Below are 19367 nucleotides of genomic sequence, written 5' to 3'. Positions count from 1 at the left end.
CGAGGAGGCGGAAAGCGGCTCCGTGGTGGGCGAGCTGGCGGAGGATGCGGGGCTGACGCCGGCGCAGCTCTCGGCTCGCCGCGCCCGCCTGGTCTCGGAGGACGGCCGGCAGCATTTTCGCTTAGAGCGCGCCTCGGGCCGCCTCGTCGTGGCGGGCAGGCTGGACCGGGAGGAGCTGTGCGCCCAGTCGGCCACCTGCATGCTCCCCTTCGAGCTGCTCCTCTCCAATCCCCTCCAGTTCTTTCGGGTCGAGGTAAATCTGGAGGACAAAAATGACAATTCACCCGTCTTCACCGAGGAACAAGTCACTTTTAAGATCGTGGAAAAGAGCGAGCCAGGATCACGTTTCCCACTGGAGGTTGCTCATGACCTCGATATTGGCAACAACACAGTCCAGGAGTACAACATCTCTCCTGAGAACGAGTATTTTAGTGTCTCATATGGAGCACGCAGTACTGGTGACAAATACCTTGAACTTGTATTAGAAAAGCCACTCGACAGAGAGCAGGAGGCAGAGATGGGTTTCCATGTTATTGCTGTGGACGGTGGCTCTCCTCCCAGAAGTGGGGCTATCGAGATCTCTATTATTATTCTTGATGTAAATGACAATGCTCCCGTATTCATGCAAGAGCGTTACGTTATGAAGGTTCTGGAAAACCTGCCAGAAGGCTCTGTGGTTCTGACTGTACAGGCAACTGATCAGGATGAAGGAGTTAATGGGGACATCTCCTATCAACTCAGCCAAGTAGTGGGACAGAGTGACTCAGCATTTGTGATTGATCCCAGAACTGGTGAAATTAAACTCACAAAACCTCTGGACTATGAGGCAGCACAAATGCATGAGTTCAGTGTGAGAGCCACAGATGGAGGGGGCCTCTCAGCAATCTGCAAAGTGTTGGTGGAGGTGGTGGATGTGAATGACAATGCCCCAGAGCTGGTGGTCAGTTCCTTCAGCAGTCCCCTCCCTGAGAACACGGTGCCCGGCACGGTGGTTGCCCTGTTCACGGTCAGGGACCGGGATTCTGGTGCCAACGGGAAGATCGCCTGTGCCCTGGAGGATCAGCTCTTCTTCTCCCTGCAGCCAGCCTATAAGAATTACTATGAGCTGGTGACAGTGAGCGCGCTGGACCGCGAGGAGACGCCTCAGTACGTGCTCAGGGTGACGGCAGCAGATGCGGGCTCGCCTCCTCTCACAAGCACGCACACCTTCACCGTGGACATCTCGGACGTCAATGACAATGCGCCCGTCTTCAACCAGACCTCCTACACCATGTACGTGCGTGAGAACAACGTCGGCACGGTGTTTGTAGGAGCCGTGAGCGCTGCAGATGCTGACGTGGGGCTGAATGCCAAGGTGAGCTATTCGCTGGCACCAGAGCAAGGGCCAGAGCGGGCCCGGTGCTCCTGCATCTCGGTGAACTCGGAGAACGGGCACGTGTTTGTGCTGCGGCCCCTGGACTACGAGCACTTGAGGCAGAGCGAGGTGACGGTCAGTGCCTCTGACGCGGGCTCTCCTCCGCTCAGAGCCAACGTCACCGTCCGCCTTGTGGTGCTGGACGAGAACGACAACGCACCGCTCGTGCTCTACCCGGCCCAGGAGAGCAGCCCGGCCTCCAGCGAGCTGGTGCCCGTGTCGGCCGAGGCGGGCTACCTCATCAGCAAAGTGGTGGCCGTCGATGCCGACTCGGGACAGAACTCCTGGCTCTCCTACCACCTGCTGAGGGCCACCGACCCGGGGCTCTTCTCCGTGGGCCTGCAGAGCGGCGAGGTGCGTCTGAGGAGGCCGGTGACAGAGAGAGACGGCGTCAAGCAGAAGCTCCTTGTGCTGGTCAGAGACAACGGCCAGCCCCCGCTCTCAGCCACGGCAGCTCTGAGCGCTCTCCTGCTCAAGGACTTCTCCGACGTGCGCCTCCCGCACGCCAGCCCACCCACCGAGGATCAGGACGCCTCCCTGACCACCTACTTAATCCTTGCCTTGGTCTTTGTCTCCCTTCTCTTCCTCATCTCCACCGCAGTCCTGCTGGCTCGCAAGGTGTGCAGGAGGAAGGAGCTGAAGGCCGACCATGTGCTCTATGCTGCCGACACCTTGCAGAGCGGCCTGGCCGATGCAGCCGCCGCAGGGACCCTGCCCCGCCCCTATTGCTACGAGATCAGCCTGACAACGGGCTCGGGCAACAGCGAGTTCAGATTCCTCAAGCCCATCCTGCCCAGCCTGCCCCCACAGCACTGCGCCGAGGGCCCGGCCCCCGATGAGGAACAGGATTTCCCCGCTGTCCCTGTCAGCACTGAGGACATGGCCCCAGACAGTGCTGGCACTCTCTCTGCAGGACAGTTCAATGCTCTTTCCTTCAACTAGATGGGGTCTGCATAGACAGAGCGTTCACGGCCCTTGCGATGAAGATACCTAGCCTGCAGCACGTGGCAGTGGTACCTCTAGACTAAATTTGTATTTTCAGTTGTTGTGATCAATTTCCTGCAAATTCTAATTCAGAATAAATATTTTCTGCCACTCCAAAACACAGACAGGAAAGATAAGGATCTCAGGTTCTCACCCTGAGGCAATAGTATGTTTCACCTCTTATGGTCATTTCTGGGAGAGTTTAAGAATGGGGTTACCTCTTCAGCTATTCTGTTGTCTCTCTTTCTCTCCAACAAGACAGTGGTGGTTTTCTTCTCTCCTGGGACACCAGGGCACAATTTAGCAGTCTATGATAGATCTTCTCCTTCATAAAATTTAGAAATTTCCCAGCTCAGGAAATACAATATGTTGAGAGTACAGTGTCACAATGTTGTTTGACGACTGGGCTCTTTCTTCCCTGGGTTCTGAATGCCTCTCTCTGAGATGTGTGGGTTCCATGTGCTTTGGTTTCTTGTCAGTCAGTCAGTCAGTACAGCCAGTGTGCATATGCATATGATTCACCAGTGCTGCCTGGTGGAGTTGCTCCCATCCAACCTCTGTAATGCAGGCACTTGCAGCTCAGATGGCAGGAAGAGTATTCTGACCCTCTGAGTACAGGGGTCTCATCCTCTCCTGGGCAGAGAAGAGCAGTAAAATGTATGACAAAACATTCTTTTTGCCCTATAAAGCAGTGCTCGGTGTTCTGTCTCCTTGAAATACAGAAATATAACAGCACAAATGGTGTTTGGTTTACTATAACTGTAAAAAGTTTTAAAAAATGTTTATTTCCTTTGACTATTTCATGAAAACTCCATAAGTCCTTCAGAGAGCATTTTCTGAAGGGCAGAATCAACATGAAATGGTAAAAAGGAGATTGATGCTGGTGTTCTTATTGTTCCTGTAAACAGTGATTTCTTGTTGGGAGTAAAAAGCTGTCCTCACGTTATTTTCTCCATTTGTGTTAGAGCATTTGCATCCTCCTTTTTTCCCTTTCTCCTGCTACTCTCTAAACTGAGTTTGAGCATTGTCTTTCTCTTTCTGCTTAAGGACTGCCAGCCCATGTATAATAACGTTTACTTGAATGATGTCTGTGATGCACGGAATATTCAGAAAGCCTCATGCTGTGTTTTGTTGAAGTTAGAGAGTTTAATATTGTGAACTTGGATACCCCTGAGTGTAAAACTGAAATAAAGAGAGCACCTGAATGCCTTGTGTGGAGAAAGTCTGTATTTTCCTTTGGCCTAGCTAGTGGGTGAGTGGGCATATCTCTCCAGTTTCAAGGTGCAGCTGATAAAGCATTCAGGAAAATTGGGAGGTCAATGGAATTGACCTGCTATCAGGCCTCTGTGGTTCTTTTGAGAATGGACCTTTAGGCTGAGATGGAGCCCAGGCACGTCAGGGAAAACTGGGCCCAAGCTGCACACAGGCCCTGGGTGCGCTCTGTCTCTGTAAAGCTGTGATGTAGGGGAGTGACCTTCTCACATCTCCTGACAGCTGCATCCGCAGATGGCAATTACGAGGTGTTTGTAACACTTCAGGTGCGGGAATTTTGGGAAAGAATGGCACAAAAACAGGAAGTACTTGCCTTGGGAAGTATTTTTAGGGAGTGCCTGGAGGTGGGAATTTGGCAATTCAATAAAAAAATAAAAACTGCTACCAGGGAGAAACTTTGGTATCCTGAAATGCAGAGGACTACAGCAGGTCTGCTTCCACAAGGCCCAGATGAAAAGGTAAGTCTGGGGAGGAAATAGTGCAGTGATGCTGACCAGAAGACTGATGAACACCAAGGATGAAGTGATCCATAATCCAGTTAATCTGGGAAGACACAGGCCTCTGCTGTGCCATGTTCTGCTCCACAAATACATTGATGGAGGGTTAGATTCATCTCATTTTAACCAAGAAACCTGCAGGCAGGTCCCCCTTCCCGCTGGCAAGAAAGCTACCTGCAAACAAGAAGTCTGCATGCAAACTTCTTTTACTGGAACTCTAAAAATTATGAATAAACCTGGTTTACTGTGTGAAAATCTTGTAGTGTCTTGACTGAGTGGAACAGGGGCACACCTCATTTCCTGGGACCAGGATCTGCTTGGCATTCTGTGTGTGACTGAATTCCTGTGTGAAGTTACTTTTATTCAATGTTCTCCACATCTAAGGGGATGTAAGATTACCTGTGCAAATCTCTTCCACTGGTGTGTGTTATGAAAGAGAGTGTGTGTGTGTGTCTCTTGCTGAGATCATGAGGGACCATCACCTTCTGTGGTTAAACCTCTGGGCTTTGAGTCATTCCAGTTTGAAGCTTCAAGTGTGTGTGGCATTCATAAACAGATGGTTTATTATGACTTTTACCCTGTGAGAGGGGGAGGCAGTACCCTGCCTTGAAGGCCTGAACACATTGCCAAGCTCTCCCGAGAAGCTCGCCCTTCCCTTTAGGAAGGATTGAGGCCTTAATCCAGCCCTCCTTACCAGAAGAAATGTTTCTGGACTTGTTGGTCATCAACACAGATGAGCTGATCAGAGATACCAAGACTGGAGGTAGCCTGGGTTGTCATGACCATTCACTGGTCAAGTTCTTAGTCCTGAGGGATATGGATCAGGCAGAGTAAAGCCAGGACTGTGGATTTTAGAAAAGCAAAGTTCCAGCTCTTAAAGGATTTAGTCAATGGAGCCCCTCAGGGGAAAGTGCCCTGAAGGACAAGCGAGCAGAACAGACCTGGCAGATCTTTAGGGATGCTTTCCATACAATGTGTGCCCTCTAGAACCCATGTGTAGGAAAGCAGGAAAAGAAGGGAACAGACCAGCATGGCTGAGGGAAGATTTGCTGGTCTAAATAAAGGGGAAAGAGAGAAATGAGCAGCAGTGGGATAAGGAACAGGGGTCCTGAGAAGAGTTTAGGGATGCAAGCTGGTTGTGTTGGGATAGGCTCAGGTTAGCCAAGGAATGGCTGGAGCTAGAAGGAATGCAAAGAACAGCAAGAAGGGCTTCTATAGGTAAGTTACTGAATAAAAAGGTAATAAACCTGTGTGTCTCCTGATGAACAGAACAGAAAATCTGATAAAAACAGACAATGAGAAGGCTGAGTTACTCAGCCATATCTTTGCCTCAGTCATCACTGGTAAGGTCTCTTCCCACACCTGTCAAGTGGATGGAGCTCAAGGCAGGGACTGTGGGGGAAAAAGTCCCTCCCACTGTAAGAGAAGATCGGGTTCGAGACCACCTGAGGAACTTGAACACGGAAAAGTCGGATGCTGGCTTGTGCTACCATTAGGGGTTTGGAAATCTGAGGTTGCTAATGGCATTCCAATATTAAGCTCTATTGGCAGAAAAGGTGAGGGGAATAAAAGGATCATCCAACCATCACTGCTGAAAAAGCTGGGCCATTACTGGGGAATATTGTGGTTTTAAACGAATGGACTATGACTAGTAACACTTCTCTTGTTAAGAGAACTTTATATCAATATTGTATCACCATTACAAAAGCACTTTCCTGTGCAGTAGAAACAGCATTAGGACGCCTCTGCCTCTTCCCGGTCTTGATCAGCTTCTCAAAGAAGAAATGGGCTGGAGGAGAGGCAGGAGGTCCCCTATGGCACCCGATGTCTGGGTGCTGTCCCCGATGTGGCGCTGTGCTGTCCCCGCGAGCTGTCCGTGGGAAGGCAGGAGCGCAGCGCTGGGCAGCGCTCGGTGCCTGCAGTGCCGGGAGGAGGCTGCGGGCGCCGCTGTTGACCGAGAGGAGCGAGAGGAAGCTCGGAGCGCTGCAGCCTCGCCCGCTGCGGGCAGGATCCCTTGCCCGCTCCCTCTCTGACTCAGCAGACGCCGGATTAGGATCGTCCCCGCGGTGCGTATCGGCGCTGCAGTGAGAAGGAGGGCCCAGCGGCAGCGGCTGGGAGCGTGAGCCGGAAAAGAAATAAGGGCAGAAGCGGGAGCCGGAGCGGGTTGCAGATTGGCGGTCGGCGGGGCGAACTGCTCGCTGTGTTGCGCTGCTCAGCGGAGATGTGCTCGGCGGGGAGGCGCTGGGGCCGGCGGCAGCGAGCTCTGCTCTGCGCCGTCCTGCTGGCGGCGTGGGAGGCGGTGTGGGGGCAGCTGCGCTACTCGGTGCCCGAGGAGATGCCCAAAGGCTCGTTCGTTGGTGACGTGGCCAAGGACCTGGGGCTGCAGCTGCCGGCACTCAAGGACCGCGACGCCCACGTTTTTGACACAGGTAGGACACGGTACTTTTTTTTAGACTTGCAGAACGGCCACTTATCTATGATGGAGCAGGTGGACAGAGAGGAGATATGCGCAGCTGTTGCTAAATGTGTTCTGAACTTCGAAATTCTTGTAAAGCGTCCAATGAACATTTACAAAGGGGAGGTAGAAATACTGGATATTAACGATAATCCTCCCAGTTTCCCAGAAAGAAGAAGTGTCTTAGAAATCAGTGAGAATACTGCACCAGGCGCACGCTTCCCTTTAGAGAGAGCTCATGATCCCGACATAGGAGTGAACTCTTTACAGAATTACGAATGTAGCCAGAGCAGCTATTTCACCTTGGACGTGAAAACTGGAGATGATGGCGTGAAATCTCCGGAATTATTATTGGTGAAATCCTTGGATCGGGAGCAGAAGGCTGCTCATAATTTGATCCTGACAGCCACAGACAACGGGAGTCCAGTGAAATCAGGATCGACAACAATCGAAATAGTTGTGTTAGATGGAAATGACAATGCTCCAGAATTTACGCAGTCCGTGTATAAGGTGACCGTGAGAGAAGATGTGGCTGTAGGAAGTCGGGTGTTACAGGTGACAGCGACTGACAGAGACGAGGGGCCAAATGCCGAGGTAAAATACTCGTTCTTTAAAATCCCGGAGAAGTTCGACAAGACTTTTAAAATGGATTCGGAAAGTGGAGAAATTGTCATAACAGAGAACTTGAATTTCGAAGAACACGAGTTTTACGAATTGGTTGTGCAAGCTCGGGATGCGGGCGGACTCTCTTCCCACAGCAAGGTACTCATCAAGGTCACTGATGTAAACAACTACGTTCCCGAAATTGTCATCATGTCGGTGTTCACTCCGGTTCCAGAAGATACACCTCTGGGGACAGTGATAGCAATTTTCAGCGTCCAAGACAGGGATTCTGGAGCGAATGGAGATGTGCACTGCAGTATTACCGACAGCAACCCATTCCGCCTAGAGAAATCATTCGATAATTACTACCGTGTGGTGACTGCAGAGCTACTGGACCGGGAGCAGGTGTCGGAGTACAACGTGACGGTGCGGGCGGCCGACGGCGGGTCGCCGGCGCTGCAGAGCAGCGCGGTGCTGGCGCTGCGGGTGCTGGACGTGAACGACAACGCGCCGGTGTTCTTGGAGGAGCGCTACAGCGCGCGAGTGGCGGAGAACAACGCGGCGGGCGCGCTGGTGCTGACGGTGCGCGCCACGGACGCGGACTGGGGGCAGAACGCGCGCGTGCGCTACCGGCTGGCGGAGGGGCGGGTGCGGGGCGCGCCGCTGTCGTCGTACGTGTCGGTGCAGGCGGAGACGGGCGCGCTGTACGCGCTGCGCTCCTTGGACTACGAGCAGCTGCGCGAGCTGCAGCTGTGGGTGCGGGCGGAGGACGGCGGCGCGCCGGCGCTGAGCAGCAACGTGTCGGTGCGGCTGCAGATCGTGGACGAGAACGACAACGCGCCGCAGGTGTTGTACCCGCCGCCGGCCGCCGCGGCGGCGGTTTCGGGCTCGGTGGCGGCGTGGTCGGGCGTGGAGCTGGCGCCGCGGCGGTCGGAGGCGGGCGCGCTGGTGGCCAAGGTGGTGGCGGTGGACGCGGACGCGGGGCAGAACGCGTGGCTGTCGTACGAGCTGGCCAAGGCCACGGAGCCGGGGCTGTTCCGCGTGGGGCTGCACAGCGGCGAGGTGCGCACGGCGCGCTCGCCGCTGGCGCGCGACGCGGCGCGCCACAGCCTGGTGGTGCTGGTGCGGGACCACGGGCGGCCGGCGCTGTCGGCCACGGCCACGCTGAGCGTGGTGCTGGCCGAGAGCGTGGCCGAGCTGCTGGCCGAGCTGGGCAGCGCGGCCGACGAGGCGGCGTTGCCGGCCGAGCCGGCCGCCGGCCTGACGCGCTGGCTCGTGCTGGCCGTGGCCGCCGTGTCGTGCCTCTTCGTGGCCTTCCTGCTGCTGCTGCTGGCGCTGCGCCTGCGCCGCTGGCACCGCCGCCAGCTGCTGCCGCCCGACAGCGGCGCCTTGTGCGGCGTGCCCGTCTCTCACTTCGTGGGCATCGACGGCGTGCGCGCCTTCCTGCAGTCCTACTCGCACGACGTGTCGCTCACGGCCGACTCGCGCAAGAGCCAGCTGCGCTTCTCTGCCGGCAGCTCCTGCGACACCCTCCCGGCCCGACCACCAGATGAGGCTTCGGGTGATCTAGTCCCTTCAGAAGATCAAGTTACCGAAAGCGGCGGGCAAGTTGCCTTTCAGGTACGGTAATTTTTTTTACTCTATTTAGTGGACGAGGTGTTAAGGATTCTTAGGTTAGCCAGAGATGATTGACAGTCTTAGAAACCATGTTTTACATAGTCACCCTCTCATGAATGTCATCCTCTGAATGCGTGCTGAGTCTGCCTTTTGTGTTCTACGTGCCATGTTCTTTACCGCTTGCAAGAGCTCTTTTTGCCTTGGCTTTCCCCAAGGCTGGAAAGTTCTGTTGCATGTGTAACTTCTGGAAATCTCATTCTCTTGGTCCTCTACTCACCGTTCTTTGAAATTGTTTAAATACTTGCTGACACCCTGTTCCAAGCAATTCAATGTAATTCCCTGTATCAGCTCTCAAATTCCAGTTGAATTCGGGGATCTTGTAGCTTGAAAGCCGACACATTGAACTTCCAGATTTCTTCTATATCCTCCTTCAACAAAAGAATTATTCACTCCATCTTAAGGGCATTTGAAGAGAATCGTATTAATTGGTGAACTCTGATCGAGTTTTTTTTCCCCACAGCTGGATTTCGTGACTTAACCTTTGGATTCGATACAAAAGGCCGATTACTGTGCAGGCATAGCCTTCGAAATAAAGTATATTTACAAGAATATAGATTAAAAATTACTTAAATGCAAAGTACTATTCTTCACAATCTATTTATAGTAAAGCTAATTTTGGAATGAGAGTAAGTCTTGAAAACACAGATTTGAACAGTGTTTCAGTGTGTAATGCTTGAAAATGTGTGTCTAGCTTGTTACAGGCAATTCTCGCCATATAGGAGGCAGTGAATTGACTGCTAAATATTTCAACACAAGTCCCCTGCCCCTATGTAAACCAACACATCCATCTCTCAGTATCTTGTGGAGATGGTCACAGTCTTGCGTGCTTCTGAAACATTACAAATTGAATTCCACATCTTGTTCTGACAGAATGTTAATTTCTTATGAGAAGTTGTGTATAGGTTCAGCTGGATGGAAAGGAATTGTCCTTCACTTGATGAACTACCACAGTTAGCAGGAAAATATATTTTCTTTCTAGACATTACTGGTCTGCCGCGGTCTCTTCGAGCCCACCCAGGGAACGCCAGTTGCCGGGGTCTCTCTCTCTAGCTGGTCAGAGTGACCCCGAGAAAAGTTCGAAAGTTTCTTTTCCCAGCCCGGTGCTTAAAGAAGGAGTCAGGGCTCTTCATTTTTTCGGTCTCAAGGTTGTTTATTGCATCTTATCTATAAAATTCTTTCTCCCTGTCCAGCCGAGATCCGTTCGGCAGGAAAGTCAGAGGCACTCCGCCCACCCTCAGGGCGGTGTTATCTTTATATACTACAAACTACGTGTACAATATTTACAGTTATTCTCCAATACCTATCATCTACGCTAGACAGTGAGTTTCTACTCTAGACCAATCTAAAAGTGCCAACATCACCAGACAAGATGGAGGTAGAGAAGAAGAAGAAAGGCTAGACACGCCCAAATCCCTCCATCTTGTCACCAGAAACCCCTATACCAAAAATCCTAAAACCTACATTTACACTCTGTGAATACTTTATCCCTATACCATCTAAAATGCCGTGGCCTCTATCTCCTCATGCAAAGGTGCCAAGCTGTTCCATGGCCCGCACTCGAACCCGCTGGTGTTCTGGGCTGTGTGCCAGGGTCTCTGAGCCCCCTGGCAAGGGTCCCAGGAAACTCCAGACTCCCAGAGGTATGTCCTGAGTTCCGACACTGGTCCAGTGTGGATAGCTTGACATTGGCACTACAGAGATCCAGGGCTGGAGAACGTGTCAGAGCAACTCCATAGAGGAGACAATGTGAAGAGTTTTCTAACCTCTCCTTGTCTTCTGCATAAGGGGCTGTGATGATACACAGCCTTCCTTCAGGATTTTTTTTTTTTTTTTTTTTGTGGTTTTGGCGATTTTTTTCTTTACTGTAGAAGAGACGAGGATCTAATTTAGAGGTAAGATAAAACGGCTTTTTACAAGGAATCTGTCTGTTTGCTCTTGGTTGTTCAAACATAGCTGCTGCCAACATTTCCCAGGAAATGTTCTTTAACGCCTGAGACCAGCTACTATCTGCCTGTTTAGTATATCAGGGAATGGTTTCTGGGATACACACACAAAAGTAATTCGGGGTTGGGTAGTATGGGTACTGATAAAATGATGCTGAGCTTTGAATACCGAAAGAGATGGGATCAGGTGTGGTGTGATCGCTGTGGTGTTCTCAGACCCTGGGATTCCAGCCTCGCTTGTCCATCAACGACCACTGTTCAAAGCTGGTAAGCTTAGCGTTATCTGGGGATCTCAGCCATCCTAAATAAACCCACTACCCAAAGAAATGTTTCAGTGTTCGATCCACCTTGCCTTTTCTTTCCCTCACGGAGGCGTCGCGATGGCAGTGGGGTCACCGAGCACCCCATCCTAGAGATCAGTAAGCTGACAGTGAGGGCACAGACCAAGATCCTGCCCCACATCCCTCAAGAAAAGGGAGAGGATCTGTCCGACAGAAGACTTGCAAGTGTAAGTAATTCGGACAACAGAAATTCCTAGGAGGTGCACGGTTACAGTATGTATAGATTTTCTGTTTCTCGCTCCTGACAATATCTGTATTTTCTAATCCATCCCGATGCAAGGGAATGCAGGGCAGGACCTTGGGCTGGTTTTTTTGGTTTTTTTTTTTTCCTTGAACTTTGCGGTTCTCAGGCTCGGACTCAGGGTGTCAGTGTTGGCCAAGGCGGAGAAGCTGCTCAGCCGTCAGCTCCTCCCCCGCGCCCGTGTAGCGCTACTCCGCACTGCGCAGAGCAGAGAGAAAAGCAGGAGCCGCTCGACTCAGCCGTCCTCCGACCCGCAACAGGGATTTCTTCTATTTATTTCTCTCGAATACTGGTTCAGCTACCCGGAAAGGCTTATTTTTACCCGTCCACAGAATACCCTTCAGGAAAGCTCGGAATGGAGGTCAGATGGGCAGCTCAGGGCTGGGCAGGCGCTGGGCGGGTCGCTCTGCTGGTCGCGCTGCTGCTGCTGCTGGGCGTGTGGGGCCGGGCGGCGGCCGAGCGGGTCCGCTACGCCATCCCCGAGGAGCTGGGCAGAGGATCGCTCGTGGGGCCGCTGGCGCGGGACCTGGGGCTCAGCGCGGACGAGCTGCCGGCGCGCAAGCTGCGGATAGTCACTGGTGACCAAAAGCAGTACTTCACTCTCGAGGAAGATAGTACAAATCTGCGTGTAAACGGCAGGATAGACCGAGAGAGTATCTGCGGGGCCGTGTCTCCCTGTGTCCTCAGTTTGGAGGCGGTCGTGGAAAACCCTTTTGACATATTTCATGTGTGTGTTACTATCCAGGATATCAATGACAATGCGCCGCAGTTTGACAGAGAATTTGTTACCATAGAAATTATCGAGTCGACGCCTCCTGGGACCAGGTTCCCTCTGGGCAGTGGCAGAGACCCCGACATTGGAGTGAATTCTTTACAAAACTACGAACTTACCCCCAACCCACTCTTCTCCCTCTTAGTGAAGGAGAGCCCTGATGGGACAAAACACGCGGAACTGGTACTGGAGAAAGTCTTGGATCGAGAAAAACAGAGAAACCACCATTTGATACTGACGGCAGTGGATGGTGGGGATCCAGTCCGATCTGGGACGGCCCAGATTAAGATTAATGTGACCGACGCAAATGACAACCCACCAGTATTCACCAAAGAAATCTACACGGTTCGACTGATGGAAAACCTGCCAGAGGGCTCCTTAGCTTTTCAGGTGAAAGCTACTGACAATGACGAAGGTACAAATGCAGAAATTACCTACTCCTTCAGTGACGTAGAAAAAAGTATCCGCCAGCTCTTCTCTCTGGACCCTAGGACAGGGGAGGTGAAGGTTACAGCAACCTTAGATTATGAAGAAAGGAAATATTATGAAGTGAGTGTTGAAGGCAAGGATGGGGGTGGGTTGACAGCACATGCCAAAGTGCACATAAACATTATAGATGTAAACGACCATGCACCAACACTTTTACTCCTGCCTATCTTGAATCCGATACCCGAAGACTCAGTCCCGAGCACAGTTGTCGCTGTGATCAATGTCCGGGACAGAGATTCGGGAGAAAACGGAAAGGTGAGCTGTAAAATGGACAGAAATTTGCCTTTCAGATTAGAAACCTCATCAGAGAACATATATAAACTAATAATAGCAAGTCCACTGGACAGAGAAAACGTCTCCGCTTACAATATCACCATCACTGCCACGGACCAGGGCAGGACGCCAATGTCGAGTAGCGTGGAGCTGGTGCTGGAGGTGTCGGACGTGAACGACAACGCGCCGGAGTTCGAGGAGGCGGCGTACAGCGCGTACGTGGAGGAGAACAACGCGGCGGGCTCGCTGGTGCTGCGCGTGCAGGCGCGGGACGCGGACGCGGGCGCCAACGGGCGCGTGAGCTACTGGCTGGCGGGCGGCAGCGCGGGCGCCGCGGGCGCGGCGGCGCTGGTGTCGGTGGAGGCGCGGAGCGGCGCGCTGTACGCGCAGCGCTCCTTGGACTACGAGCAGTGCCGCGAGTTCACGGTGGCCGTGCGGGCGCAGGACGGCGGCTCGCCAGCGCGCAGCTCCACGGCCACGGTGCGCGTCTTCGTGCTGGACCGCAACGACAACGCGCCCAGAGTGCTCTGGCCCGCGGCGGCGGCAGCGGCGGGAGAGGCTCCGGGAGGGGCGGCGGCGCCGCCTTTCGAGGTGGTTCCGCGCTCGGCCGAGGTCGGCTACCTGGTGGCCAAGGTGGTGGCGGTGGACGCGGACGCGGGGCGCAACGCGTGGCTGTCGTACGAGCTGGTGCAGGCGTCGGAGCCGGCGCTGTTCCGCGTGGGGCTGCACAGCGGCGAGGTGCGCACGGCGCGCGCCGTGGGCGAGCGGGACGCGGCCAAGCAGCGTGTGGTGGCCGTGGTGAAGGACCACGGGCAGCCGGCGCTGTCGGCCACGGCCACGCTGCACGTGGTGCTGGCCGAGAGCTTGCAGGAGGCGCTGCCGGAGCTGAGCGAGCGGCCGGCGGGCGCCGAGGCGGCCGAGGCGGCGGCCGAGCTGCAGTTCTACCTGGTGCTGGCGCTGGCGCTGCTGTCGGCGCTCTTGGTGCTGAGCGTGGCGCTGGCCGTGGTGGCGCGGCTGCGCCGGGCCGGGCCGCCCGCCGTGCTGCGCTGCCTGGGCGCGCAGCGCTTCTCCCTGGCCGGCGCCGCCTTCCCGGCCGACTTCTGCGAGGGCACCTTGCCCTACTCCTACAACCTGTGCGTGCCTGCGCCGGCCCGCACCGTGCCCGAGGCCGCTTGGCCTCCGCCGCCGGGGGTGCCCATCCTGTCGGCGGAGGAGCTTCTGGGCGGCGATTCCTGCCACAAGCCGAGCTCAAACAGCAGCGCCATCGAGGGAGAGGTGCCCACTAATCCCGACGCAGCACAGGTCTGTAAAACCGTACGGTTCTGCTCTTCTCCTTGAGCCTTTCTTAACAGGCTTACTTGTTTCCGTCAAATTGATACACTTGTCGAGACCTGGGCGTTATCTGTTGGTCAATACTCTTTCGGTATTTACTCCTAAAGGGGACATGCACCTGGCCCTGTTGATCGAAAAGTTGCATGTTGTTCTAACCCTCTTCTGTTTGCCCTCCCGCGTTCTGAGAGAAGGTTGCTTCACATATTGTAGGTCTAGTGAGGCTGACTGTTTTCTTTCCCTAACATTAGTTTTTGATGTAAACCCAGGATTTAATCCTGCTTCCAAAATTGCCGTGTAGTGTCCAATGTTTTGAGGGAATGCTGCTGCAGAAAAGGCAGCATTGCTGGGACGGATGTATGTTTCCCAGTCATGATTTTTTCAAAGGTTTTTTTAACAATTATTTGTCAGATCAACAGAGAACACGGGTTCTTGCTCTTCAGAAGAGATTCGCTGGTTCCACGGGACATAATTCTGAAAAGGGAATTACCACTTTTGGTTTGTTGGGAGGATGGGGCATGTGTTTGCTTGTTTTTTCGGCTTTTTTTCAGAGATGTGTGCGTTTTTGACACACACATCTCTGAAAAAAGGAAAAGAGGAAAATTAATTAAATTTAAATTTAAATTTAAATTTAATTAAATTTAAATTAAATTTAAGAAGAAAAATTTTCAGGTTTTTCCTCACTAGTGGAAGAGTGTCGAGTGTATTGGGGATAAGTTTTCTTCAGGAGTGGTAGGCGGGGTTGGTTACTTATTCCAGTCATTATTTATTTCTGCAGTTCTTTCTGCAGAGCCACGAGTTCCTCTCCCTCTACTTCTTCCTCTCCTTCTTCTTCCTCTGTTCCACCCCAGCTGTTTCCCTTGAATCTTTCTGAAACATTGCTCTCTTTTCCTTGGGTTTACCCGGGTGGTGTAGGTGGCAATTGCTGGTCCATGTCTCCGCGAAGGAATGAAAGAACAGGGTGATCTCTTCTTCTGAGAACGGGCAGTTAGCCATAGCGCTTGATTCTGTGGTGACCACAGCTCCAGATTCATCTAAGAGGTTTTGTCTGCATCTCTTGAGCTCACTAAAATCATGTTAGTTATTAACTGTGATGGAGAATCATAACTGTGCAGGAGATTAGCTGTTCTTCATGAAGGAATCAGGGAAATAATGCAGATTCTAGCTGTTGGAGATTTTTCCTTAATGATCTGTTTATCCTGAAGCTGTATTCTGGGACCTGGTTAAAAGCTGGCCACATACCCCTTCTTTAACACCTTTCGGTCTTGGACTCCAGAAAGACTAGTTTCTCATGGATAGAAAAGTGACAGGATCTCCATTCGGAGTAAAAGAAGAGACTGTCACTCATCTTGTGCATGAACACTGTTGCAGAAAAGGCAGGACTGGTACCATTAGAGGGGCCAGTTAATTCTGCTAATTTTCTTTTATCATTCTGGCTGTTAGTTTCCTCTTTTTTTTTTTTTCTCACTCCTATTATTTCCTTAATACACAGGTGTAGATGAAGATTGAGGTCTCAAATGGGGGAAAAAAATGTATTTTTGTTTGTTCGTCTGTTTCAGAGCCTGTTTTCTTATCCTTTTTATAAAAAGGGAGGAATTTAGAGCCTGTACAGAGAATTCGTTCTCTTGGGGGTTTTGTATATTTGTTTGGTTGGTTTTTGGTAGGTTCCCCCTACCCCCCTCCTGTTGCATTGTTTACAGGGGCCTTAGGATGAGGGAAGAGATGAGAATCTTGACTCCATGTTTCAAAAGGGTTGATTTATTATTTTATCATGTATAATATATTAAAACTATTCTAAAAGAATAGAAGAAAGGATTTCATCAGAAGGCTAAGCTAAAAATAGAAAAGGAATGATTAACAAAGGCTTGTGTCTGACTGAGACAGTCTGGACAGCTGGTCAGTGATTGGCCATTACTTAGAAACAACCAGATGAGACCAATCCCAGATCCACCTGGTGCATTCCACAGCAGCAGATAAGAATTGTTTGCATTTTGTTCTTGAGACCTCTCAGCTTCTCAGGAGGGAAAAATCCTAAGGAAAGGATTTTTCATAGAACATGTCGGTGACACCCTCCCTACCCAGTATCTCCTATGCATGTCTGTTTAAAATGATAATAAGGCTCTAAAATACAAACATAGATATCAAATGTGTAGGAGATTCGCCAATTGACATTTTAGGCACTTGAATCAGCTATACTTGACAATTTATCAAAGGCCATTAGGGTTTAAGGTGTGCAGCTGTCCTTCTCTTTTCCCGCTGTCTTAAAGTATTTTGTTGAAAATGTGCCATAGCTACATGAATACACAATAATTAGAACAAGGGTTTGCTAAGGAGCCTCAATCCTTTACATCTTAATTTTTGAGAAAAGTCTCTTTCTGGGATTACAGAATGACTTGATTGAATATAATTATGTATAAACTGGAGAGGTTCATTACTGGAGCTTTCCTGCATCCTGGGTAGCTGTAAATAGAGTTGGCACAGAGTGATAAAGTAACTGACAGCTGTATATCAGGGTCGGCTTTCTTTTGCCGTCCTTGCTCCCGTCATTCCATCATGTCTTCTAAATATATTTGTGATGAAATATTTGTGTTAGGACTCGTAACACTCCCTCCGTCCTATTAAAATAAATACATTTCACTGCGTGCAGTGCCGGGAGGAGGCTGCGGGCGCCGCTGTTGACCGAGAGGAGCGAGAGGAAGCTCGGAGAGCTGCAGCCCCGCCCGCTGCGGCCCGGCTCTCTCGCGGTCCCGGTGCGTGAGTCTGCGGAGTAGCATTCTGCGATCGCCCCCGCATTGGGGGGACGTGCTGAAGGGGGTCGGAAAGGCCTGGCGGGAGCGGATGGGAGCAGAGCGCCGGAGCTACACCGTGAACCAGATCAGTGAAGGGCGGAGAGCTCCCGACTGTTTTGCGGTGCTGCTGCGGAGATGTGCGCCGCGGGAAGGCTCTGGCGCCGGCGGCAGCGAGCTCTGCTCTGCGCCGTCCTGCTGGCAGTGTGGGAGGCGGTGTGGGGGCAGCTGCGCTACTCGGTGCCCGAGGAGATGCCCAAGGGCTCGTTCGTAGGCGACGTGGTCAAGGACCTGGGGCTGCAGCTGCCGGCGATCCGCGATGATGCCGTCCGTGTTGTCTCCGAAAGTACGACGCAGTATTTCGCTCTGCACGGGAAGACCGGTCATTTAGTGACGGCGCAGAGGATCGACAGAGAGCAGCTGTGCCGGCTGGTGGAGAAATGCGTGCTGCGCTGTGAACTCATAGTGGAGGGACTGATGCAGGTTTACGGCATCGAAGTGGAGATCACGGATATTAACGACAACGCGCCGAGCTTCAGAGAGGGACAAAAAGACCTGAGACTTAGTGAGACGACAGCACTAGGGGCGAGGTTTCCTCTGGCCGAGGCTCACGATCCGGACTCGGGCCGGAATTCCCTGCAGAGCTACGAGCTGAGTGGTGACGAGCACTTCTCGCTGGCTGTGCAGGCGGGCCCCGGCGCCGATCAGCGTCCCGAGCTGGTGCTGGCCAAGGCGCTGGACCGGGAGGAGGCGGCGTTTCACGAGCTGGTGCTGAGGGCGGTCGACGGCGGCGATCCGGCACGGACGGGCACGGCTCGGATCCGCGTGACAGTGGTGGACGCGAACGACAACGTGCCCGTGTTCAGCCAGGCGGAGTACACGGTGCGTGTTCCCGAGGACGTGCCCGTGGGCTCCGTCCTGGTCACTGTCACGGCTACGGACGCCGACGAGGGTCTGAACGGGCAGGTGAAATACAGCTTCCATAAAATTTCAGACCGAGCCTCAGAACTTTTTAATCTCGACTCTGATACAGGAGAAATAACTGTTAAGGACGACTTGGATTTCGAGGAAATCTCCTCCCACGAACTGGAGGTGCGGACACATGACGGAGGTGAGCTCTCTGATACTGCAAAAGTGGTGATCACCGTGACAGACGTCAATGACAACAAGCCAAAGATTTCGCTGCGGTCAGCTCTTAAGGAGATCTCGGAGGACGCCCAGCCGGGAACAGTGGTGGCCCTATTGCACGTGCAGGACCGAGACTCGGGGGCCAACGGCGAGGTGCGCTGCTCGATCAACGGGGATGTCCCGTTCCGGCTGGAGAAATCTTATGAAGACTACTACCGTGTGGTGACGGCGAGAGGGCTGGACCGGGAGCAGGTGTCGGAGTACAACGTGACGGTGAGGGCGGCCGACGGCGGGTCGCCGGCGCTGCAGAGCAGCGCGGTGCTGGCGCTGCGGGTGCTGGACGTGAACGACAACGCGCCGGTGTTCTTGGAGGAGCGCTACAGCGCGCGTGTGGCGGAGAACAACGCGGCGGGCGCGCTGGTGCTGACGGTGCGCGCCACGGACGCGGACTGGGGGCAGAACGCGCGCGTGCGCTACCGGCTGGCGGAGGGGCGGGTGCGGGGCGCGCCGCTGTCGTCGTACGTGTCGGTGCAGGCGGAGACGGGCGCGCTGTACGCGCTGCGCTCCTTGGACTACGAGCAGCTGCGCGAGCTGCAGCTGTGGGTGCGGGCGGAGGACGGCGGCGCGCCGGCGCTGAGCAGCAACGTGTCGGTGCGGCTGCAGATCGTGGACGAGAACGACAACGCGCCGCAGGTGCTGTACCCGCCGCCGGCCTCAGCGGCGGCGGGCTCGGGCTCGGGCTCGGTGGCGGCGTGGTCGTGCGTGGAGCTGGCGCCGCGGCGGTCGGAGGCGGGCGCGCTGGTGGCCAAGGTGGTGGCGGTGGACGCGGACGCGGGGCAGAACGCGTGGCTGTCGTACGAGCTGGCCAAGGCCACGGAGCCGGGGCTGTTCCGCGTGGGGCTGCACAGCGGCGAGGTGCGCACGGCGCGCTCGCCGCTGGCGCGCGACGCGGCGCGCCACAGCCTGGTGGTGCTGGTGCGGGACCACGGGCGGCCGGCGCTGTCGGCCACGGCCACGCTGAGCGTGGTGCTGGCCGAGAGCGTGGCCGAGCTGCTGGCCGAGCTGGGCAGCGCGGCCGACGAGGCGGCGTTGCCGGCCGAGCCGGCCGCCGGCCTGACGCGCTGGCTCGTGCTGGCCGTGGCCGCCGTGTCGTGCCTCTTCGT

At 53.7% G+C, this 19367-nt stretch overlaps 2 protein-coding genes across 3 annotated transcripts in view; both read left to right on the top strand.

Moving 5' to 3' along the window:
* LOC103817433 (protocadherin beta-15-like) overlaps positions 1–3603 on the top strand; it is a 40443-nt gene extending 36840 nt beyond the window's left edge. The window contains exon 2 of the mRNA XM_050979596.1: positions 254–3603. Coding sequence (XP_050835553.1) covers positions 254–2356 — 2103 coding nt within the window. The 3' untranslated portion in view covers positions 2357–3603. The remainder of the gene's footprint in view (positions 1–253) is intronic.
* Positions 3604–6388: 2785 nt separating this feature from the next.
* The window catches only part of LOC115484229 (protocadherin gamma-C5-like), a 208813-nt gene continuing 195834 nt past the window's right edge, over positions 6389–19367 (top strand). Inside the window, exon 1 of one of the 2 annotated variants that reach the window (XM_050979636.1) lies at positions 6389–8071. In XM_050979636.1, coding sequence (XP_050835593.1) covers positions 6389–8071 — 1683 coding nt within the window. Of the gene's footprint in view, positions 8072–17114; positions 18898–19367 lie in introns of those variants that run through there. The other variant, XM_050979635.1, reaches the window with a different exon arrangement.

The sequence above is a fragment of the Serinus canaria genome, chromosome 13, assembly GCF_022539315.1.
Source record: "Serinus canaria isolate serCan28SL12 chromosome 13, serCan2020, whole genome shotgun sequence".
NCBI lineage: Eukaryota > Metazoa > Chordata > Aves > Passeriformes > Fringillidae > Serinus > Serinus canaria.
This window is presented reverse-complemented; position numbering and strand designations above follow the sequence as displayed.